The following is a 25,386-nucleotide window of genomic DNA, read 5'->3' as shown; positions in this document are numbered from 1 at the left end:
GAGATGGCGCAGAGACAGCTGTTGTCTAGTCGTCGCTGATGACATCCACGTCCTCGCTGCCAGCCTGCTGCGTCGCTGCTCTCCAGCGGCTGACATGTTGGCTGCCCTTCCTCTTCTGCTGAGCTTCAGGAGACTCTTCCTCCAACTTCTGCCGCTTGTGCTTCGTCCTGCGGTTCTGGAACCACACCTTTACCTGCACACGCAGACACACACAGTCGCATCAGAATACAAGGCTCATATGAAGCTTGGATGTTGAAAATGTCTGCTTACGCTTACTGTGTTTGGTTTTCTATGGTTTTCTATGGTTTACTAAACACTGACTAATCCAAAATTACTCTTGAAATGTCTAACCTGAGATTGATAAAAGCAGTCTCTCACATGCTGGTAAGAATTTCTGCTGCTAAAGGTGATTCTATAAGCTGCTGTTTTCATTTTACACTTTTTTAAGCAAATAATGGTACAGGTACTCTATATATAAGATTCAATTTACCTCATTTTATGACAAAGAAAAACAAAAAAATAATATGTTCACATTTTGATAAATAAGTTGGGTTAAGCATGATTTCAACAAATTTATTTTAGCTCTTTCCGAACTTCCAAATGCTAGTTTTGTATCTGAGAGAAAAGCTCTGAAAAGTTTCAACTCTGCAGGATTTTAGAAAAAAAAAATCATTATGAACTGTAAAGATGTGACACTCAGTAACCAGTGAAGATTTCTACTGCTTGAAGGTGTTATGATTTCGACGTTTTCCAGAGGTGTTCCAGCAGTTTAGATCTAGTGATGTTCTCACCAATGCAGTCGAGTAAATGTGTCTTGTGTTCACATATGAAGATGTATCTTTTCACAAATGATTTACAGACATTGAGGCATGCTTTAATTTCTTCCCGATTCCAATGATATTAAACTAATTAAGTTCCGTCTGATCAGAATCTGTCAAATAAATAAGCTGGAACCCACAGAATCCACTTTGTTTTGGGTAGTGAAAACACAGAAGCTGTTTCCACCAACTGCAAACATGCCTGAGAACAACGACGAGCCATTTGGAAACCTTCGCACAGCTACCAGCCACAACCACAACAAGCTGTGATTCTGTCACTGATAGGAATGATTGTGTGAGAGCAACTCGGTGATTTAAGACCTTTTCGCTGGTAAAACACAACCATGACATGCAGAGCTGTTCAAACTCGCTGAGCTGGCTCCAAGATCTTGTTGCGCAATCTGTCAGAGGCTGTAAACTCTAGATCAGCATGATAGATGCTCAAATTACCTTCAAACATCAGATAGGTTTACCACAGATTCTACCGAGGATTCAAAGTAACACTTCGTCTTTACAGTGAAGAAAAAACACAAAGACAAGAAGAGATAACATTAAGTGAAAGATGTTTTTTCTGATATATTCAGTAAATCTAAGAGCAATCGTCAAGTAATTTTTAAAGAAAGATAATAAATTCCTTGTTTCTGTAATCTAATTTCTGTGTAGCTGAAAACACAGGCAATTTGGATAAATATAAAACATAATTTAAAAAAAATACTCTAATGAAATCTGGCTGGGTTTGTTTTGAGAAGGATTACCCAACAGACAAACTTCTGCTGCTCAGCATCAAGAGGGAGCACATCCATGATGTAGAGCCCACGCACACTGGCATGATTTGTAATGGAAAACTTCAAGTTTGACTGACCATGCCAGCCTCATACCAAGGCTAAAACCTTGCTACACTGACAGCACTTTGTGTAAGAGACTGCAACACTCTGTCCAGCTGTAATGACCAATTCATTTCTCATATGGCCATAAATACTGGCCCATACTTAGTTGCTCTTCATTTTCCCACTGGATGATAAACAAAAGGCACTTTTTCAAAATTGATAGTGTAGACCCAGAAACCCAAATATCTCTGTAAGACATGGTTTCTATTTCTAGTGATCAATGGGTGTAAGGCAGGGTAAACCCCGGATAGATTATCAGTCCATCAACAGAGACGTACAACCATGCACACTAACACTTGCGCCAAAGGTCAATTTGGCCAATTAACTTAACATACATTTTTAGTAGGAGGAAGCCAGAGAGAACCAGGGACTCCCACTGGTCCACCATATAGCCTAACCTGCCCCACATAAAGGAAGAGTCACAAATCAAACAGGATCATTGAAAACATCCTGGCACAGATAAACGACTCAAAGGTTCATACCAATGATACAATCTGAGAGAGCTGTGTCAGTTTCTGGACTGGGTCGTGGTCCCATGCATGGAAATGCGACTAGGCTGCTAACATCTAGGAAATTATTAGCATGGAAGGAAGCATGTCTCTGGTGCAACGATGACAAGGGAAAAAACTCTTTGGCGAGCATCGTGCAGCAAGCCTGCCTCACTTTAAACGCTGTTTGTGGTGAGGGAAGAACGATTTTTACCCAATCTTAAAGACGTAGCCTGATAAAAACCACTCTCTTGTTTTCTGTGTTGCTCTGCAAAGAAGCTCCAGACCCTCAGCTGTTGAGAAACAATTGCTTGCTGGAGTCGTGGGCCCTGTTGAAGCTTTAAATTTTATGCAGTTGATAATATTTGACTATGACGGTATGAAGCTTACCAGAAATTGCCTGCAAGGTAAAAAATAATGTGCCACTGCGAAAAGAGAAGTGTTGAGCTGAATGAGATGGTCATTAATGTTAACTCAATATTTGCAACAACATGTACTGAACAGCTTAATTCACTTCATGTGCTGCCATTGCTAAAACTACTGTTTTACTATTGCGGACCACAATTCTAAAACAAATTCTCCTTCTGCTCACTGATCTTAGAAATCCTACCAGAAAAATCTAGATCAACGGGCGTAATGTCAGATGGAGCACTGAAAGCAGAGTTGTGCAGGATAGTAGAATGGAAATTGTTTTGCAACATTTTGCATGAACACTTTGGATCAGTCAGATCCAGAAACGACATGCTTTCCCGGTGAGCAGTTCTGTTCACACATCAAAAACAAACATCTAAAACATGCACAGCACCAAAATTTTCCACTCTTCGTGTAAAGATTCAATTGTTTAACACAATGGTGATGATTCTTACGAAAACTAAGATAAATTAAGTAGATTTATATAAGACCTGAGTCACCTTTTCTCTGCAGGGCCCCTTGTGGCCCCCAGCAGTAAGAATTAAAAATTTATTGACGCTTATTTGGATCCTAGCCCTGAGATGTCCCGCAGGAACGTTGATCACTTGATCATTACTGCCTGTAAAGGCGCTCTGATTGCACAAAGCTGTGATTTATGAGTGATTAATAACCGCTGCTGGCAAGTGACTGGCAGAGCTGCGTCCTTCTCTTCCTGTCTGTTGTTGTGAAATGAGCTCATAATTTATGAATCACGTCGTTTAACTGGCGTCAGGAGTCCAACCACCGCGCCGACTTGATGACAAACACCATCCTGAGAAAAGGAGGAGTTCGCTGACTAATTGCCCACTCAGCATTCCTCACAACGCAAAGAACACACACTGACATCACAGCTAACAATGCATGCCACTGAGCAATGCAGCACATATATGTGTGTGTGTGAGTGTGTATTTAGTGTGCAGATTATTAATTTAGTCATGATCTGGCATAGTTCTATCCTCTAGATGACAGCCAAGTATTTATAGTATGATTGGTGGTGTGCCCTGAAAATGCATCAACACACATGAGAGGCATACTGTACAAGCGGCGTGACATAAATTTGCAACAAGAGTCCAGTCTGAGCGGTTAAAATCACTTTAGTGTCTGTGATTAATCAGATTTTTTTTTTTTTTTTAACTGTGTGGATCTGTTTGTTGATCAATCTTGACCAAGCAACATCTGCAGCGTAGCTTTACCAAAAGTTTCGGCAAAGAAATGTATATATAGTTTGTCACTTTAGAAAAGGTATGAACCTTTTGGTGTTTATAAGATCTGTGATTAGGAAACTTTCCAGATCTTAACCCTCGTTGAGAAAAAGTGGTCAGTTCTCAGAAAATAATGTGAAGAAACCGAGGGCAGCAAATGAACTCCAAAACGTGATGATAAGAATAGATCCCCATCAGTCTGTATTTGAATCAAAGGCTGGTATCCAATATGTCAGGTGAATTACAAAAGAAGAAAAACCTTCCTTTGTATACTTTGGTAAACCTGGTTGCTTTATTCTGCTTTTTAAAGTAATTATTTAGTTACAAGTGAAACTCAGGCAGAGCTTAAGGCAAGACTCGGTAAGCTGGATTGATTTGCCAACCCTCATTTCTTTATCTGTTCTGAAAAAATATCAGTCATATCTGCAGTGATTTCTGTGTCCCACTGGTTCATTATTTCCAGAGTTGTCAGTAACTGTTAGAGCTGAAATTTTATTTACCATCTGTCAAAAACTGTGCTATTCTTAACATATTCAGCTCCAGAAATGGGATCCAGTTGTTTCTTTTGGATAGACTATCAGTAACAAAGAAACATCAAAAGCAACAACAACAACAACAAAAAAGAAATACAAGATTATTATAAAACGATATGGCTGCTTTAAGGCAGATCTGTTGCTTCAGGACTTTAACTCAGTACTGTCAGCTTTTCTTGTCTAACTTTAATATTTACCATAACAAACATCTTGTCTGAACCGTCCCATCATGCACCTCTGCCTCTATTTCCAAGTTGCCTCACCTGTGTCTCAGTCAAGCACAGCCCACTCGCCAGTTGCTTCCTCTCAGCTCCGACTACGTAATGGTTTTTTTCAAAAGCTCGCTCCAAGCGCAGCAGCTGGGAAGGTGAGAAAGCCGTCCGGATCCGTTTGGGCTTTCTGGAGAACGGACCGTGAAGCAACAGGTTCTCTGGACTGCTGTCCTCTCCTGAAAAACAAACGAAAGTCAATCAGTTTTAACTCTAGATATTTGGTTGACTTCTTTTATTTCCACTCTGCAGTAAAATATAATGTATCTAGTGGGCCATTAGGTAATCATTAATGAAAATAAAATTGTAAAAAAAAAAAAAAGTAGATTGGAAACGAAAAGGCAACTTATAATGCAAATCCAATGGCATGTTCAATATCACATACTGATGTTTTTCTCATCTGCACTGTGGCCTGACATCTTCCTTTTTAATTCTTTGATGAGAATAAAAATTGGAAAGCCGTATTTGGTCCTGAATCTTATCTGGAGGCTAAAGACCGTCCTGCATGCAGCCTGAAAGGCTGAAGTCAGGGCCTTTTATTGTTGATAAATTAGAGTGTCATTGAAAGGTTCATTTATTTCAGTAACATAATTTTAAAAATAGCGTTTTCCACACAAGGCTACGATGAGTATAAGTCGTAGCTGAGCAGAAGTGCGGTTTCAGATTCGTCCTTGAGTCCGACTGTTTCACAAACTTTGAAATTTTCCTCTGGTCCAATAAATGTGAATCAAGTTCTACACAGTCTTCACAGTTATTTAAGTCACGTCTATTAAAGCAGAGACACAAGCTAACTGTGATCAATAAATGTAAAAAAAAAAATTGGAAAAAATAAGGTCATGCCAAGGCATGTAGATACTTATGAAATATGTGTTAGGAACCCTTTAAAGATTTACACATTTAGTGACTAGGTCCTGTAGTAATTTATTTAACTGGCTATCCATCCATTTTCTTTACACCCTTGTCCCTTACTGGGGTCGGGAGGGTTGCTGGCGCCTATCTCCAGATAACGTTCTGGGCGAGAGGCAGGGTTCACCCTGGACAGGTCGCCAGTCTGTCGCAGGGTGACAGACTGACACACAACCATGCATACACACACTCACACCTAGGGGCAATTTGGAGAGGCCAATTAACCTGACATGTTTTTGGACTGTGGGAGGAAACCAGAGTACCCGGAGAAAACCCATGCATGCACAGGGAGAACATGCAAACTCCATGCAGAAAGACCGGGCCCGGGAATCAAACCCAGAACCTTCTTGCTGCAAGGCAACAGCTCTACCAACTGCACCACTGTGCAGCCCAGGAACTGGCTAGTGTTTGATAAATATGATGGTGATAACTTTTTGGCATAGTTTAAGTGTAACATTTCACATGAGCTTATACTGAGTGTCTAAAAGAGTCCTTTAACTTCAATTCCCATGAGTCAGCATGGTTTTTAAATTCATATCTGAAAGTGGGCTGTCATTACAGTTTTGAAAATCATTTATTTTATTGGTCTTATGTCTAATTTTCTGAAAAACTGAATTCATGTTTTTTGTTAGCGTTAAGCCTTAGTTTTCAAAATGAATAGAAATTAACACTGTGTGTAATGTTTTTTTGTAAGAGTTTCACTTTTTGATTTGAAGTGTTGCTATAAATAGACGTTTCACTGACATTAGGATTTATTCAGATTAACCTTTTTTTCAAGATTCAAACATTTCAGTTGCAATCAGTTACTTTTTTTTCTCATCAAAACAAAACTGTAACTGAAAGCAAGAATGTCTAAAACTTCTGAGAACTGAACAGTCAGACTGACTGATCTCTCTCTCTTTGTCCTGTATGGTGAGGATATAAACATGGAGGAAGTCCTTTTCCACATTATTCCAACACAGAAATGTCTCTAAAAGCCTAATTCATTGTTTCTAGACATGCACTGATCACTTGTTCGGTTTTATTTTTGAACTGAACTAAAATCAGAAGCTGCAGAGCTCCCAGTAGTTGCAACACGCCTTTGTGTGTCTATTTGCTCTGCCTAATCTGAACAAACACCTTGTCTGTTTGACATTTGCATCTGAATCATGAGTTGAGCCGCAAACTGAAATCGAAACGCTCATCAGTAAATATAAAAAAAAGACCGGGAGAAACGTGGACGGGTTTGCTCAGATCCTAAAGTTCTGGTTGTGGATCCTGCTGCTCTGCTTGGTTTCATTTCTGCAGCAGAAACAAAAAAGGTTCTGATAATATTTCAGAACCTCAGTGAGGAAGTTTATTTTTATTTTATTTTATTTATTTATTTTTTTGCATGTGAAACATTTAGAAACTATTGCTGTTTGGTTTTTAGATTAACATGATTCAGTCTGTGAATAAGATGTTTAGAACAGAAGAGATGAAAGCCCATTTTTAGAATCTACAATGTTCTGTGATTTGAAGTCAGTCAGTGCAAATGAACAAAAACACAGACGCTGATTGACTGAGAGAAAATAAATCCTATGGAGCTCCTGACATGACTCTTGTGTTTTGATATATCTTAAATTAGAATCTAAAAATAAAAAATAGCAGTCAGCATCTCAATCTGGGCTTATAAATATTTATGTGTCAAAAAATGTTTTGAAAAATCCTTTGAAGAAAATAAGTTGCAAAAACAACTAAAAAGGTAAGGTTTTAATTTTAAATGTGAAACATTTATATATAAGCTATAGGTTTATAATTTACTTTTATCAAAAGAATTTTTTTTTTTTTTGCATTTCAAACGTTTGCTTCAAACCAGATTCTAAACCAATCATAACCTTTATTTAATCAAATAAAAACTTCATTGAGACCGACAATCTATTTTTCATGAGGGATCAATGTTTGTTTTGTTTTAGCCAAGAAGCGAACTCACGTTTCGATGTTCAAACCACGAATGAAAAACATTTTAACCAGCTGCAGCATTGCTAACTCAAGCTATCTAAAATCCTGCTCTTCAAGGTGCTAACCGACTTTATTTCCATGCAGATCGTTTTTTGCGTTTTTCCATCTCGGTTTGTCTAATTTTACTGAGGTGCTAAAGCTAGCCTTCTCACTTTTGGGGCGAACTCGAGTCTCATTTGTTTACGAGGCGAAGTGGTTGAAAAATCCGTGTGACAGCGACGCTGCAACGGTTTCTTTGTTTCTTCGCTCCAAACCGAAGCGCAGCTTCTGCTTTTATTTTTCCTGAATGTTTATTGAAATCGCACGTAAAGCCATCAATACGTTTTTACATACAAACAAATATACGCTTGGGTTCCTTTTAGCACGCTGAAAAGGAGTTGCGGCCGCCATCACGCTCTACGCAAAAGAGCGGGCTGTGCGACAATGATGGCGGGCGGAGAGCCGGCACGTACCGGGCACCTTTTATCTGGCGTTAGCCGTCTTATTCACATGCAAATTCAGAGCCGTGACTAGTGGCCGTCATGGTTTGCAAATATTTCTGTTCAACGTCAAATGATGCTTTAATGTAGCAACTGCTCGAATCGCTAAAAATTAATCTGCAAAACTGAAGAATTCAACATCCACTTCTAATTGTCTCCTCATTTTCCAGTTTTAACCAAATTAAAGAAATTAAAATGGATATTGAGATATTTGAAAAGTTTAATCAGCAGCTAACAGCTTATCCGGGAATTAAAGTGACATCTTTGATTTTGATTTGAACAAAAACAGAAAAATCTTCAGGATGAGATTTCTGGTCCTTTTTATTTTACCATCCGTGAAATACGCTTCGATGTGCAGCACAAACACACAACAGTTTGTTTTTGTTTTTATTAATGTTGATAAGATGCATGTTTATTTATTTATTTAAATTTTAAGACGCATGTTTATTATAAATTAGCATTTACTCTCCTACAGACGCTGCTGCAGTATCCCTTTTTAAATTAAGCCTTTCAAATAGGGAGGCCATGGAACTCGATAAACTCTGAGTGAACCTTCATCATAGATGCAGAACAAGGATGAGCAACAGCAGAAAGTCAGAGGACAACAGAAAGGCATCTCTGAATCAGGATAAATAAAACTGCAGGAGAAACAGCCAGCGATCTTGAGATTACTGTCATTTCTATTCCTCGGCTAAAGTTTTTCAACACTTTTGCTGTTTAACTTGGAGCCTTCAGTAGTAACCCCAGAACTCACTTGATGCATTGTGTTGAGCAGATGAAGCAGCTGATTTGGCTAGATATTAAAGCCCACAGACAGAAGCCGCAGCTTCTGTCCTTTCCAAGAATAAATTCTCACAGTTTTCATCAGGTTAATGTCTCATCAGTCACCTCTATATAGGAAAAAGTTTCTCAGTTATAGTTCTGAGACAGTTAAGCATTTGTCTTTCTGAGCAGCTGAAGTTGCACTAGGAGTAAACAGAACGCAGACAAGGGAAGAGCAAAACCTTTCAAACTAAACCAGACCTGTTCGCATCAGACGATTGGCCTTGCTGCACATTCAGTTCAACTGACACTATTATAATGAAATCTTCCTTTATTGATATTTTTGTGTAAAAAATAAACTTATGCTTTTCCTGTTATCTTAATAAAAGTATTATTTGATGAATGAAAGAACAATCGTCCAGAGTTCAGCTGATCAGTTGGTCAAATATAAACAAAAAAAAACAATTTTATTAATCTGAAAAACTAAACACTCCCATCATGTTCAGTCTTTAAATGCATCAACTAACAGCACATGTTTTAGATTTAGTGAGAATCGGATAAAAGTAAGTAGAAGTTTATTTGTATAGCATCTTTCAAGATATAAATCAACAAAATAAATGTGCAAACCAAATTTAAGCAGAAGAAACTTACGGATATACCTTGACATGTAAATTAATTCTTTCATTTAGGTTTAAATCTATTACAGCTATCAAAAAATTGAGTTTATTTCATGGAATTGGTTAAGATCAGTATTAACAGGCCTGAAATAGGATATCAGTAAAGAAAGGCCTAATCTGTGCAAACATAAAGCTTTACTCAAAGCAGAAAACGAAGCAACTCCAGCAATGATTTAACAACAAATTACATTAAAAAACAAGTTTTGCCAAATCGACTCTCTGATTCTGTTTTTTTTTCCCTTTTTTTTTTTTTGCAGAAAGAACAGTGACAAATTTCCTAAATAAATAAATACATTTAAAAAACACCACTATGGCTGCTAGTGAGTCATTCACAAGCAAATTATAACTTTTACTTCCTTGCAGTTAAAAACACATGGTAGCATCCAAACAAAGACACTTTGCTCTAAAACCAGAATGTAAAACAGATGAAGTGAGCCTTTTAAAACAGTTTCATAGATTGTGAATAAAACCTGTCAGATGTTTTTTTTTTTTTTTTTTAATCTGGGGAAGTACAAATGATCCTGACTAAGCTACACATATATTTTCAACATACATTATTTTATTTTATTTTTTAAAAAAAACGAAAAAAAAAAAAAAGCTGTGAGTGAAAGTCCACTCTTGTTAATCTATTAAATGATGGCTTGTAGGCACTTCCTGGCTCTGGGGCACAATGAGGTGAGTTAGCACAATGCAAAAGAATAAAACCATCACCAATCTTAGAGAAACATTTCTGTCCATCAAACTGAATGATCTGAACTCCATTAATTAATAAAATATGCAAGAGCTTCATCTCAGACTCTGCAAGTTAGCATGTTAAATGCTCAACCCCGGTGCAGGACATGATCATTACTAAAGACTGAGTGTATAAACCGCAAAGCACAGTGGTGGAGAGTTGATGATCTGGGCTTGTTTTACAACCACACAAACTTGAAGGTAAGCTCCTCTGTAAACCAAATGTGAGGTCACCTGTCAGAGGAAGCTCGATAAAACTGGGTCATCGACAGGACGATGATCAGAAACACAGCAGCAAACCCACAAAAGAACGACTGGAGAAGAAAAGAACCAACATCCCAACCTCAATATGTGGCTGGACCTTAAGATAGCTTCGTAGAGACAAAGTTCAATAAACTAAAGCAGTGCTGGAAAGGCCACCATTCCCCGACTTTCACATGAGAACCAAATAGACTCAATTAAAAAAATGACTGGATTTATTGCTTTAAAGTTGATTCTACAAGCAGATAGTTAGTTCATGAGAGATGATTCCTTTTACACATTGATTTTCTGTTTTGATTTAGTTCTTGTTAAATAAAAGCATTACATTGTAATATGTGATGTGTTCTTTATATTTAGTGAGTGCTAATGCTTCATGTCATGCAGGAGTGAGGACAAGGACAGTGAAACTGTTCCATGTTGTAAATTGGAGCCGGAGAAGCAGGAGCTGCAAGAGAAGTGAGGCTGTCAGCTGCTTCCACATAATGAAGAAAAATGTGTCTGTATGAGAGGAGGTGCAGCAGACAGAGGAAGAGGAGGAGGACAAGAAAGGGTTAATGGGACCACCTGAGTGGGACAGGTAACAGAGACACCTCAAACCCACACTGAGACGCAGATTCATCCGCTTCTGAAAGTAGTTCTTTTGGCGGCCTGTGTTGCAAGGCTGAAGTTAACTGCAGCAGAAATGTTCTCCTAAGATAAAATGTAATGAATAAATGTCAAATAAAACAGCGACAAATGTTCCCTTTGTCAATGTTAAAATCTGCATTTCTGTTATGTATTTATTTATTTATTTATTTTAATCAAACCCTTAAAATAATAACGTTAATTATAAGTCATCAAAGGAGCTGCTGGGATGAAAATATATTTAAAAATCCATTTGAAAAATAAAATCGGTAATTCAAACTAAAAGACGCTAAAAAAAGTCTGAACTTTAGGATGTTCAAATGATATTTTAGAAATTCTTCTAAAAAAACAAGTGTAAAAAATGTAATTATGCTAATTTTGCCTCTCTTCTAACTTTTTATTGAGTATACTTACACATGAAATACCAGAATTCATGTATCTTAATAAGAGCTAAAAAAAAAATGGTGGCATTAGGCAGCCTGAAATATAATGCTGCATAAGATTTTTATGATTGTATTAAAAAATAAATTATTTGAAAACTAATTTATGAGTAATTGCATAATGTGTTTTATTTAAAATCTGAGATTGTATGAATTATTATTTTCTGAAACATATGAATATATACTATTGCTATTTTTATTGAAAAATAAAATTTTAAAAAATGTATGACGGTATTGTTTTAGGTTTTTTTTTATTACAATGTTTATTATGAAATCTTTTTATAGTGCAATCATAAATTACTTCAATAAAATTTTTATTTTAACCAAGTAGGAATTTGAATAATGTCTCAATTAAGGTAAAATAAAATGATCATGATGAATCATAATGGTTTAAAATGATTTCTCCTTCTGGCTTCAAGTTGTGTTTAAATTTGATTTATTTGCTCTGACACTTTGACAGTTTCTGAACGTTTAATTGAATAAATATATATGGAAAAGTATTTGAAATAAAGTTTGATTTCATGACTGATTTAAAATTTTACACACACTGACAATTAGGTTTCAAAAAGAGAAACAATTAAAAAATCATAGGAGTTGCAGTGAAGAGTTTAAACATGAACAAATAGAAAAAACGGCGACCTTTTAATCAACCAATAAATGACTGTGAATAACTGAGCAAAAAATTAGTTCCAGCCGTGATGAAACGGCGCAAGTGTGAGATGAGTTCACGGGGAGTCAGAAAACTTTGCTCAAACTTGTAGGATTTTAAAGGGGAGAAAAGAAGATAACCCCGTCATTTCGTCATTTTATTTTATTTTATTTTATAAACGCTTCTTTTTAAGTGTAGATATTTGTTTTTGTGTCTAAGACGAAAAATAACAAAAAATAGTCTGAAACAGTCTGACAAAATTGTAACATTTTTATTTGTAGAAATTAATTTGCAAAAGTTTTCTAGTTTAAACTAAAACGTATTTATTTATTTATTTATTTATTGGTTTAATTTTTTTCCTTCATTCCGTTCTTTGTTTTTGTTTAAGTTTTTTTATATATATTTATTTTTTTATTTTTTTATTTTTTTATTGGTTTAGTATGCTGGAGGGTTTTATTCTAAGACGTTAAATTACTATTTAGTTTTTTTTTTATTATTCTAAGTTCAATATAATCCCACAAATAATTAGGTTATTAACCTAATTATGTTAATAACTGCTTTATTGTATTTGCTCACTTATATTATTTTACGGCTAAAATAAATTCACCGCTTATGATAAAAAATTAACCATCATTTAGTGAAAATCCTATCTACGTTCTGAACTTCTGATCTGGGCCGGACCTTCAGCTGCTTTGCTTTACGCACACTTTCTGATCACTGATATGATCAGCTGCACGTGCCCCGAACGTATCTTCAACTGGTTATCAATTAAAACAAAACAAAAAAAGAAGAGATAAAGAAAAGAAAAGAAACAAGCCCACAAAATGTTTGCTGAAAGCTTCCACTGCTTTTCGACCACAAACAAGACAATTATTTTAATGAATAAAACAAAATTATCTATTTATAGTTGTCATTGATATGTGATGCAGCGCTAATGATGAACTCCATTCAGCTCCATTCTACCCCATAAAGCCAAGAAAACATTCAAGCTTGGTAAAGACCAGAGGTACACTTTATATGTGGCATAGTTTAATCCTGTGAGAGGGAGGGCGGTTTCCAAATAATAAGAAATTGTCTCTGGAATGCAACAAACTGAGCTTTAATCTGTACACGTGAAGCAAAGTTGTGTTTAGTCAGAGTCAAAAAGAAAAAAAAAAGAAACATGTTTCTGGAATGGATGAATCTTAGAAAATCAGCAGAGATAAAGCATGGACAAACTGAATACGGAGGAGGAAAAGTTGAGTGAAGCGGCGGCGGAGCGCCCTCGGCTCACCTTGGAAGCGATGTCCCAGGAAGCGGCTCCGCAGCACCCAGGGGTAGAAGCTGAGCGCGTCCCGATGCTGCGGGCTGAAGAAGCTCTGAGGGGGGATCTGTAGCGGGTGCAGCGGGAGCCCGCCGGGGCTCTGCGTGTGCGTCCCGGTCTCCTGCAACATCATGTCCGGCCCGGCAGAGAACAAAGTCCTCCCGCTGCCCCCCTGGAAGCAGGAGCCGAAAACCCCGGTGGCTGAAGCCGGGTGCATAGAGTCCGGGAAGCGGAGCGCAGTGGGCCGGATGGGCTCATCCCCGGAGCTGCCGCCGCCGCCGCCGCTGTGGCTGCTCGCATCCTTCCCCACCAGAGACTCTATGGTGAAACATTTCTTGTTATTACTGTGTTGGAACATGGTGAGCACCTGAGCGGAGAGGATGAAGAAGAATTTCAATTATTCGCGTCCAGTTAGTCCAGTCCTTCGGACTCTTGGGGTTTAGATTCCCAGTTCCCCCATAACTCTTCCCGATTGTCGGCCTGTGCGCACCAGCCGTGCGTAAATTCCAGATTTGAGCTCCCGAGAGTTTCCTCTCTCCGCTGCAGAACGTCAACAAAAATCACAAACTTGATCCGGATTGGGGTGCCGCGCGGAGTCTCCGAGCTGCTGCAGCCGAGTTTGAGCGTGTTAGCCTCGGATCAGTGGGTGTCTCCACGAACCTGCTGCCGCCTCATGCTGGAGTCTGATGAACCGGGAGAGCCTGCACGAGCGCACATACCTGCCGGAGGTGTGCTGTGAGCATGCGCAGAGGCGGCCACTGCCACAGCCATTTTGTTGATGGGTTGGATGAGGAGGAGGAGGATGTCAAAGGTGGTGATGATAATGACTGACAGTGATGATGAGGATGATTAATGTGAGGTCATAACAAATATTATTAATAGGCACGCTAATTAAAACTCATCAGCAATGAGTGACTCATGTTCGATTTAAAGTGCTGAAAAATATTCAGGTTTTCAAACAGAACAAACAAACAAACAAAACAAAAAAAGTGCGGTTTTGCTTTGTTGCCATGCATTGATGTGCCTTGTTTTATTCTCTCAGTTTGTGTAATTTTTGACCGCTGAATAAATCAGTCACCACAGAGCGTATCCCTCCGTTTGTTTCTACTCTAAATATTGTTTTGGTTTTGTTTAATTACTTAGAGCACTAACATTTTTTTGTGGTTACTGAAAGTCGTATGTATTACAAATAAAGTTTTAGTTTGTATGTCATATTTCTATTTATTGTTGTTAATTTTGTAACTTCGTTAGTTTTCTTTTCAATCGTTTAGCTTACTGTAAATTATATTTTTTAAGCGTTTGTTCTTTCAAAGAATTTTTTCGTTTCCATGTAGTTTCGTTTTTTCTAATTCTGTGTTTCTTTGAGTTTAGTCTTCCGTGCCTCTTTAATGAGTCTTATTTCAGTATCTGATTTTTATGGTTATTTGTATTTTTATTTCATTTTTACTTTTTTGCTGCACTTCTGTCAGACCTTCCTCTTTCTTTTGGCCATTTCCTAGTTTTACATTATTTTGCATCAGTGTTGTGATGTTTAGTTGCTTTTTTTTTGTCTCCATTTGTTTTGTGGTTAATCGGTTTTTTTGTCTCCCTATTTATGATCTTTGACTTTTTGCTCTCTAAAAAACATTAATAACAAAAGTAAATTAACCTCAGTTTGACCACTACTGGATTACAATGTTACTTTCTACTCCTAATAAGGCATTAATTTTATTATTTTTTTGTTCAAAATTTTGTCCAATTCTGGTTTCAATTTTTCTATACTTCTGCTTCATGTTTTTAACTGTTTTCTTCAGCATATTTCTATTTTGTGTATTTATACTTTTTAACTAAATTGTTAAACTCACAGAGATCCATCTGAGTCATTATAGTTTGAAGTAATGCCGTGTCAAAGTTGTACACATACAACAGAAGAACTCTGAACATGTCTGTGAATCCCTTGGTGACCCTTCAGGTCAAAGGTCAGATCCATTTCCTCTTCCAGTTCTTGTTGTCTTGTCAGAGCCTGGTGTTGTGACTAAAGTAGACAAATTAACTTCACATCCGTCAAAATTGACTCCGACCAACTCAGCTGGAAGTTATCCAAGGCTTCAGTCATGAAAATAATAAAAATGTAAACAATAAAAAAAATAATAATAAAGAAATGCTTTCAAAAAATAAAATAAAATCAATTTTTTTTTTATTTTTGCAGTTGGGTTGTTAATTCCAATAAAAGTAACGGAAAACAAATAAAAACAATTAAAATGAAACAAAACTCAGAGGAAGTGTGTAAGATCCAGTAGGAAACCACAAAACTTATTTTCAGTCTTAAACTGGTTTAGATTAACATCACCAAGCAGAGCCTTTTTCTCTTGATGTCCCACAACATGTCAGAAGTTAAGATCAATCGGACTACTTATTAAAATGTATTTAATTTTACCATCATAAGTTGTTAAAACTTCCCTAAAGTGCAACACTAGTGTGTAACAGCAACTATCTGAGCACCAAAAACCAGCCCATCTTACAATACAGCTGTACTAAGTAATAAATAATTAAATATGTAAATAAAATAAAAATGTTAATTCAAAGAAAAAAACAAGAATAAATCTAAAATAAGTAAAATTAAAACAAATCAAATGGCAGAGGAAAGAGTTCTAAACTTTCTTGTTTTATAATGAAAACATATTTTGGGTCTTCAGGACGGATTTATGGATTTAGATTACCCCACATAACTTTTCTGTACCAGCAGGAAAAAAAAAAATGTTTCACACACTATAGGTTGTCCCCAAGTTGTCAGAGCAACAAGTCAACTTTATTAAAATAGACTTGATTTTTTTTCTCAGAAGGGAACTTTATTTGTTGTGAAAAGTTCCCTGGCAAGGAGTTTTATGTAAAAACTAGGCAAAAGGGAATATCTCTCTGAACATATTTTTCTATAAACAAAGAAAGTTCCCTTGACTCTCAAATGTTAAACACTGAAATCTGTCAATATTAGTTGAAATTCTCTAGTTTATATCTGAGAAGCTTATTTTACAGAAACAGAGTATTAATAATGGCTGCATGCTGTAAATAAGTTATTCAGCTTTGGCACCTGTTACTGAGGTGCAGGGGAACAATGCAGTGCAGAGGGTTTACCACTGATGAGTCAAAGAGCTTGACTTAAAAACTGATGTCTGATGAAACTTGAAGTTTTGGTAATGACTGAATGTGCTCTTGGTTCTGAAGACTTAGTTTTATCAAATGTTGCTACAAAAAGATGAGATTTTAAATGTTGAAATTTTGTCAGAACAAAGGTGAAGCTCTTCTTTTGCCTGAGTAGCCTAGGTTAGAAAACCTGATTTGGTCCACCCTGCCTGGATTCAAACATACAGTTTGCATTCATCGTTACTGGCGCCTGGTTCGGCCGTGCAGTCCAGGCCCAGATGTTTGTTTCAGCCCACGCAGCTCATACCAGGCCTAGACTTGGCCCGGACCTGTCTCTTCCTCTGCAGCTTTGGGACCTGCAGGACAAATGCCAGCCCATTCAGGAGCCGCTAATTGTGGCCCGGGAAGCCCCTCAAAGCCCCCCTGCCTCCAGTCTGAATGGGCTGCCCTGCAGAGGCCCGTGTGAACCACAGTCCCCCATCTCCCCCGCCCGCTCCACATGTTAATTAATAGGCCTTACTTGCATATTTGGATCCTGCTCTGCTTTGATGGAAGGCAGCCATTAGCATCTATTAATTTTGCCTCTGGCGTTCCACTGGCGGCTCTGAAAAGGAGAATTAAGCGGTGTGACTCATTGTGAAGCTGAGTTAAAGTGCGATTATTGTCCTGCAGCCTGGAGCTGTTGCTAACTGCTGCTAAGCCCTCTTGAAAGTGAAGGGGCGACTCCTCCTCATTAGTGTCCAACAACGGAAAGATATTAACAGGAAATAGCTGCAAATTTCTTTCTTCCACATTTTAATCCTCCCTCGTGAAAAGGGCACTTAAAAATGTAAAGACGCGAGCTGGAGCACAAGTGCTGAGGGCAAACTGCTGCTGTGATGATACTGTAGTCCAGCTGCTGGTTGTCAGACTGCAGTTTTGATTTTCAAAGCTAAATCTCCTCTGCAAACTGTTTTATAGCTAAGCAAGAAAACTATTGTGCTAAAAAAGAATGTCTCAACTGTGAACTACAGTGGTGGTGGCAGCATCAAGACGTGGGGCTATTTTGCATCTAGTTGGGCTGGGGCTCTTGTAAAATGTGGATGGATTAATTTTTGTCACATTTACCAAATAATTGTTCAGCTTCATCACAAACTAACAGCTTAGATGCCTGAAACTTGGACATGACTGAATGCTCTTGAAGGACAGTTTTCATCCAATCTGGCTTTGGGATGGATGGTTTCTAGGGTGGCTTTTTCAAAGCACCAACTTCAACCCCTAAAACACTAGGCTTAGAACTCCACCTTCACTGAAATTAATCACATTAAATACATCGTTCCAGATATGGTTTTAAAAAATAATCAAATATCCAGAAATATGACATAAGTTTGTTCATGTTTACAAAAAGACTGTAATTGAGGTGCACCTTCCTGAGAGACTGTTCATCCAATGTTAAGTGGATATTTGTGGATGTATGTGTAAATTTGTCCCTGCAATAAATTAAAAGTTATTCACAATTCTTGTTTGGCAAAATTGCCGTTCCATGCTGGAAGAAGGACTGTTAGATGATGTCCTTAAAAATGTACAGTTAAGACGCAAATCATGTAGATCATGAATGGGTTGACACTCATGAACAGAAATGTTTGGACCCAAACTGAAGAAGGTTTTACAAGGCAGCTTATGTTGCTGATGCACAGAACCAGAGTTACTGCATTTTTTCATCCAGGTGCATCTGAATGAATCAGGTTCTTTATGTCAGGAGGTAAAACATAAATCTCAAAGATGTTTGAGAAGATAATGTTTATGACTGCTGCATTTGGGAGGATTTATATTTCACACTTAGCACAGACAGCAAAACATTTAAGACTTAAATCTAAATAAGGTGGTTACTGTTGTACCACATGACATTTTAGAAAATGTAGTTCTGATCCTGATTATAACACAGTAAAATTAATTAAGTAAAATTAAGCTCTAAAAATGTAATTAGATTAACACAGACAAATTGAAAGGAGAACTGTGAGAATTTCAGCTTGTTTCGCTCATCTGAGCAGCACTTTGTCTGCTCTTCAGGTGTTTCCAGGTGTTTCCAGGTGTCTCTGTGGAGTCATGGGAAAGCTGTGACATGACAGCAGAGGCTTTGACCCATAGCTGCAAAAACACAAACACTTTGGTGGACATTAGACCAACTTCCTGCTGACTTAAGCTTATTTAAATGTGTTTTTTTTCAGTTCAAGCTGTTCAGCTGCATTCCTATGCAGGCGCATCTCAGTGAATCAGAATATTACCAAAAAGTTAAATTGTTTTAGAAACTGAAATGAATTGATATATCATATATGTGGATTACACCTAGATATGCATATTCTGAGTGTTTCATTACTTTTTTAAATTTGGCTGTTGAAAACTCAGAAGTTAGCTTCTCATACCCAATAAGAAAAGTTATTTATTTATTTGCTTATTTATTTTCACAGAAATATTGTTTTGCATCCTACACAGTCATGTAGGCTGTGTCCATTAGTAATTTTCACCTTCTATGAGGAGAGTAAGCAACGGCAAGTCATTCCTAAAAGCAGTGGACGGTACGGGGCTCTATATCTAAGCATAAATAAAATTTGGTGGAAGAAAAAAAGTGAGGTAATTGAAAGGTGTACAAGCAACAGAGGTAACTGATTTTGGGGAACAGTGGAGAGCTACAGAATAAGCTGTGAAGTTTCCACAATCAGTTATGACTGAGGGAGAAGGGTGGGAGATTACAGCATGTGTTTTTGTCAGCCGTTTAAATTCAGTTCAACTGTAAAAACGGAAATAGCATTTTGTGCTTCCCAAACTTTACAGCAATTCTGATTTTATCCAATTGATCTTGACAGATGACCAAATTGGCAATACAATCCCGATCACAGTGTCACTTTTTTTTTAACTGACCAGCAAACCAACCTGATCCAATCTCAAGGTGGAGGAACACAAGAACCAACAATGCAGATGAGATAAAAGGCCACAATGAAAGCAACTTGAGTTTCCTTAATACCCCAGCAGAGCCACTGGCTTTTTACCTTCAGGCCATGCTCCACTGACACAGTAAAGACCTCAGCTTAAGGACTGAGTCCAAATACTGTACAATACCTGAACATACTTTTTGGAATCCCAGCATTTCTGTTTTCTAAATCTTTATTAGTCTGATGTGAAGCAGCCTGTTAAAACAAGCTGCTTATGCAGTGCAGCGCCCCCTGGAGACAAAATTAAGCTAATCTGATCAAAAACAAGTCAAAATATCTCATGCTGATTTATTTTCAACCGTAAACATACTATGAAATTAACTGAATTAAAAATAGCGACCAAACATCGTTTCTCTGACAGACACCGATAAAAAGCCAGGCTTCATCCTTTGTTTTCCTGTTTAAGACAAACAGAACCTGCGCTGTTCCCGTTAGGCTGCGGGGGGATCTGGCTCTTCACTATAAATCGGATGGGGAACTGAAACAGCTGATCTTAATAGGTAAAATTTTCAGCATGAAACTAAACACTCAACAATTAACTGCCACCTGCCGCCACCTAGCGGTCAAGACTGTATATTACACAATTTTGAAGTCTGGCATTGAAGATGAGCATTTGTTTTAAGTTTAGCTAAACCTTACTCAGGATTTTCTTAGCTCGAAGTACTTCTCTTATTTGGTGAATTTTGAGTTACTTTTTGGTCCTTTAAACATACAACACTTTCTCCCCATAGTCCTTGTCCTCTGTGAATCCCCATAAATGCAAATCCCTGCTGACAATCTTGCCTTTTCCCCATGAAAATCAAAGAGGCATTCACAGTGGAAATCAAATTTTCTTTGTTTTTTTAGTCAATTTAAGTCAGCATACAGGAGTTAATGAGTCTCACTGAAAAATCAGTAAATGATCCCTCTTACAACTGTATATAATAGAGGATTATAAATCATGATCAAAATGTATATTTACCTATCAAGACAAACATGATCAAGGATTCTACTGCATGTTATAAAGATTTGCTAAAGTATAATTGAACACAAAATAAGAGATCAACTTTTTCTCTTTTGACTTTTCAATACAGGAGCCACCACAGCAAATTATGTAATCCTGTCCTTTATACTCTCACTAACTTAATGTCCTTCATGATTTTATTTGACAAACATCAGACTGTATTTTCTAACTTATTGGGACGTATTCCTGGGAAGGGACAGCTTTCCAGAAATATCTAGATTCATTAAAGGATTAACAAAGTGTTTTGGACTTTTTTCTGAATTTTGAAAGAAAGGTTTAATTCCCTAAATTTGAGTTTTATTATCCAACATTAACTTTCAAGAATGAAATGAAGAGAAACAAAAGTGGTGTTAAACATTTTCAAGCAGCTCTGGAACTTTTTTTTTTTTTTTTTTTACAATTAATGAGTCATTTGAGAAACTGTTCTTGAATTACTAAATTAGCAAAATAAGGTAATCCATATGGGATACTTTGACATCCACTGACAAACATTCAGGCAGCTTCTTTAAGAATAAAATTTCAGGGTTAAAACATGGATGCATTTTGAAGACTCAGGGATGCAGGACATACAAAAGTCTGATTAAGTATAATTCTGAGAACAGATAAATGTGCATTAAAGGACAGACTTTATAGATCATGATGACTGGACCACAACAGCAATGGATACAATCAATTTTAGTTTCATTTTTTATTTTGAAAGCCAAAAAAGTACAAGTATCTACATGAAAACAATCGGCTGCACTATCTGCTGAGAAAAGATAAAAAGCACTTTTGTAACAAGCAGAAATATTATTCAAGACTGTACAACACACCAAAAAACAAGTCTATAGTACAAATTCCTGTAGAAACCTGGTCAAAGTGCTGGTGCATATTGACAGAGCTGACAAAACACTGACAATGTTATCTTTTTTTTTTAGGCAATATGTCCAATACGAAAACCTAAATGGTTTCAAAAAAATACAAATGCAGCATAATACAGTGACTGTTTTATGATAGCTAACAAGTATGTCCTGATCGTAAACTGGGATAGTAAACATGCTAATAATATGCATTAAATAAAAATAAAAAACAAAATAAAAAGCTAGCAACCTAACATTAAGCGGATGTGCCATCTAACTAAATGTAATTAATTGAGTAAACTGGTAAAGAAACATACGCATTTCTGACCTCAGCTCTGAAACAAACTGGTGCTCTAATATTAGCATACATTTCATTCAAAAGTCCACATTACCATCCATAAGCAGCACAGCTAGCACATTAGCATAACTTAAGATGGTTCAATGAAGCAAGTAAGGAAGAATATTGATCAATGTGAAGCACTAAATGTTGCAACTTGCTATCCAAAGTGATGTAAAATACTTTGAATAGAAATGCAACAAATTTAAACATCCAGTAAAATAACAAATCCCAGAGGCACAAGAGGGTTTTGGGACATTGGTGTCATGTGTTGCTAGGGAATAAGGATGGCTTTGCAGGGGGGGAAAAAAGAAGAAAAAAAAAGATGAAAAAGTACAGTTATTCACTTCACGGTATCAAACCTTCCAGCATGACATGAAGGCACAGATTAGAGTCCAAAAACTGGATCCAACATGGCAGACCTGCAGTGGGTCAAAGGCTGATTGCTTATATTTTATGACCAACAATCTGCCATGCCTGAGTGAAAGAAATCTGTTACTCTTTTACAACCAAAATCCTGAACTACTTTCTAACACGAACAAAGAGCTGTCCAACAAATTTATTTGGACAGCTCGGCAAAAGATTCCTTCAAAACCGTCACTGAGCTCTGCAGGGCAGAGGCACGTCCACCGGTGAGAAACTAAAGCAGAAAGTCTGTACGTTAACAAACAAGGCACTTAATTTCCAAGCCCAGAAGATGGACCAATACATTTAGGTAAAGAGTCAATAGATGATTCAGTCTCCAAGTCATTACTGTGAAATACGTCTGTAAGTAACAGGATTTATTCCATCAGAAAAAAACATATTATGATCAGCATATCAGACATTTCGATGAGGAAGTTCTTACTTACATCATCAATTAAAGTCAGTGGCTGATCAGGTTACTTTTTGGCACAAAAGAAAAAGTGAAATCTATAACATAGGATTTAAAAAGCTTAAAGCTAACTGACATCAAAATTTGATTTGAGAAACTGGTTTTAGCTTCTCATATTGTATAATTTTTTGTTGAGTTTTACCAGTGTTTATGAAATATTTGAAGTATGAAGTATTTTTGCAATGTTTTGCAAAAAAAAAAAAAAAAAAGAAATAAAGCTGTGAGTTTTAGCTTTGTGCTGGTTATGAGTTCGGAGATGTTACCCTGCTGGAAACGTTAGAAAACTAAGTTTAATCCAGGATGACCTGATATTGTAAGGCATTGATCCGTTTGCCGTGCTGCTCCAGGGACTTTAAACCGGATCCCAGACGGTTGTCAGCTCAGTCTGAGTTTCACACTCCGAGCAGTAAACCAGGTCAGATAATTCAGAGTCACGCCTTGAGACTCGTGTGTGTGTGATCAGGGTCATCTGGGGGCGATCTCCTGCATCATGGGGGGCAGGTGGATCCCTGGACATGAATCTCTGTGTCTCAGTTTGAACATCAGCTGCTCTTTTTCCTGAGAAAGATTCTGGTTTACTGCCATCTGTCTCTCTAGCGCCACCTTCAGGTCCTGCTGCTCCTTTGAAAACTGCCTAGAAAACGGATAAAGGAAAATTAACAAGCGTATTAACATTTTTTTTTTGGTTGTTTTCTGATCATTTTTGCACAAAGCTATTTTGATAATAAACTTCTTCATACGTTTATTAACTTCACAAATTTTTATTAGAAAAATTTAGACTAATCTGTTATAGATTCTTTACATTCGGTGCAAAGTACTACTACAGAAAATCCAAAATTTAGTGTCCTCAAAATGTTACACAAAACTAATAAGAAAATGATGTTCAGTACATAAATGTTATGTTAAGACTGACACAACAATGGGGAACACTCAACATCTGGCCAGCAGAAAGTTAATGACAGCAAACAAAAAGAGGGGAAACCACAAATGATAATTGCTAAAGAATCTGGCTGTTCACAGAGTTGTATGAAAGTATTTTAATGGGAAATCAAAAGGAAGGAAAAACTGTGGTCGACAAAACTGCAGGAGAATTTCTTTTTATTTCCTAATGTATTTACATATTTAAATGTCTACCTCGAGCACAAAGTGGAACAAATGTCAAATTTGCACAAAAGGAGCCTTTGTGTTCTAAATAAATAAATTAAGGTTGCCAATATGAAACTGTGATTATTAACTGACAAGAGACAAAGCTGTTGAATCCTCTTCAACACAAATGTTTTGTTAGTTTAGTTGGAAGTTGGCCTGGCCAGCAGATGGCCCCATATTTACACTTACTGAATGAGGGTCTGGCAGTTGTCTATCCGGACCTTCAGGTCCTCGTTCTGCTGCAGAACGTGGACAATCTGGTCCTCCAGAGACAGATTCTTCTCCACCTGAACAGAGGAAAACCAAACATCTTCAGTGGGACCTTTAAGAGCTCAAGGAGCTACAGTCTTATAGCTCTTCGAACCTACCAGCTCATCCATCTGCTGGAGCTTCCTGCTTTGCTCCTGCACACGCTCAGCCTTCATCTCAATCACAAACAGCAAAGACTCCTGCTCAGACTCCCAGAATGCACCTGGGCTGCCATGTTCCTGAGCAATATTGAAGAATTTTTATGGAAAACCTTCAAAATTCTGTGCTTTATTTCCTCCAGCTGTGTTGAAAACTACCTGAATATTTCTTTGCAAATTCTTTTTAAAGGTTGACTCTTCAACTCGTTTCTTCAACTCGTTGTAGACCTGCAGCTCAGCCGTTAACCGCTCCACTTCGGCCTTCAGGTAGAGCACAATTACAAACACAAGTAGAGAAAGTTAGTGAAAACAGACACGATTCTTGGCCTTCCCTTTTTTTATTTTATTCCTCTAATAATTTCTATTTTTTTATTAATTAGAAAATAATTTAAAAACAATGTTCCATGTCAATCTTATCTGTTTTGTAAGTGAAAGTAAACTGTGGAAAGTAAGGATTAAATTTAAGATAGAATAATTTCAATTAAAAAGCTACAAGATTTCAATCTTTGAAAAACCACCGATAGTGGGTTATAAACACCACCATCTTTATTTTTTCTCATATTCTGACATTTAGCTTTACTAAAACCTCAATATCAGAGAGGCTTTGTGCCTTTTGTATTAACACAGTTACCTTGAGGATCTCTTCAGTCGCCTGAAACCTTTTTGTCAGTTCAGTTTTCTCCTGTTCATGTTTGGTCTGCAGCTCTCCAAGAAACAACAAGATATTTATTTTCAGCAACATCACATGATAAAATACACCATGCAAACAGTGTACTGTAGAATGGGTTTCCATACTATTTTCACTGACGTGAAGTGGTGTGGGAAAAGAAAAGAAAAAAACTCCAAGCAGAAACTTTTCAGATAGAAATTTGAAGGGTGTCAATGCAGCAACTCTCTGAAAATCCAAAATAAACTTCCTTTTGTTAGTTACACAAAAAAAAGGAACTTATGTGATGATGAATTTATGTAAGAATGAATATGATGCTGAGTAATGTTAGAGGGCCTGGTTTCTATGGTGATTCTCTCCTTTTAGGAAGCGGGGGAGCGTGTATCATCACTTTATCTGACAAGAAGAGAGAATAAATGTTACGCCTCAAAAAGTCCCTGCCTGAAAACTACAAATTATAAGAAACATATTTCTTAACCAAGGGTGGAAAAACCTTCTGGCAGCGACGCAAGCACATATTTATCTCTAAAGCTGCTCCAGGTGGGAGCAGCTGAGATCTGAAAT

The 25,386-nt window shown here is 37.2% G+C and overlaps 2 protein-coding genes across 2 annotated transcripts in view; both read right to left on the bottom strand.

The window, feature by feature from the left end:
* Window positions 1-14,446, bottom strand: emx3 (empty spiracles homeobox 3). The gene is made up of 3 exons (XM_007550279.2): window positions 13,431-14,446; window positions 4,642-4,826; window positions 1-193 (listed from the first exon to the last, which is right to left on the bottom strand). Exons 1-3 carry the CDS (start codon window positions 13,816-13,818, stop codon window positions 26-28), a joined length of 741 nt encoding a protein of 246 aa, XP_007550341.1. The 5' UTR covers window positions 13,819-14,446; the 3' UTR covers window positions 1-25.
* ccdc69 (coiled-coil domain containing 69) overlaps window positions 1-25,386 on the bottom strand; it is a 43,179-nt gene that overhangs the window by 1,987 nt on the left and 15,806 nt on the right. Inside the window, exons 5-9 of the mRNA XM_007550280.2 lie at window positions 24,787-24,860; window positions 24,315-24,416; window positions 24,117-24,236; window positions 23,938-24,035; window positions 23,050-23,236 (exon numbers count right to left, since the gene is read on the bottom strand). Of these exons, the coding sequence (XP_007550342.1) occupies window positions 23,068-23,236; window positions 23,938-24,035; window positions 24,117-24,236; window positions 24,315-24,416; window positions 24,787-24,860 (563 nt within the window). The 3' untranslated portion in view covers window positions 23,050-23,067. The remainder of the gene's footprint in view (window positions 1-23,049; window positions 23,237-23,937; window positions 24,036-24,116; window positions 24,237-24,314; window positions 24,417-24,786; window positions 24,861-25,386) is intronic.

The sequence above is a fragment of the Poecilia formosa genome, unplaced genomic scaffold, assembly GCF_000485575.1.
Source record: "Poecilia formosa unplaced genomic scaffold, Poecilia_formosa-5.1.2 Scaffold35, whole genome shotgun sequence".
NCBI lineage: Eukaryota > Metazoa > Chordata > Actinopteri > Cyprinodontiformes > Poeciliidae > Poecilia > Poecilia formosa.
The sequence above is the reverse complement of the archived record's forward strand: the minus strand, read 5'-3'. Positions and strand labels throughout refer to the sequence as shown.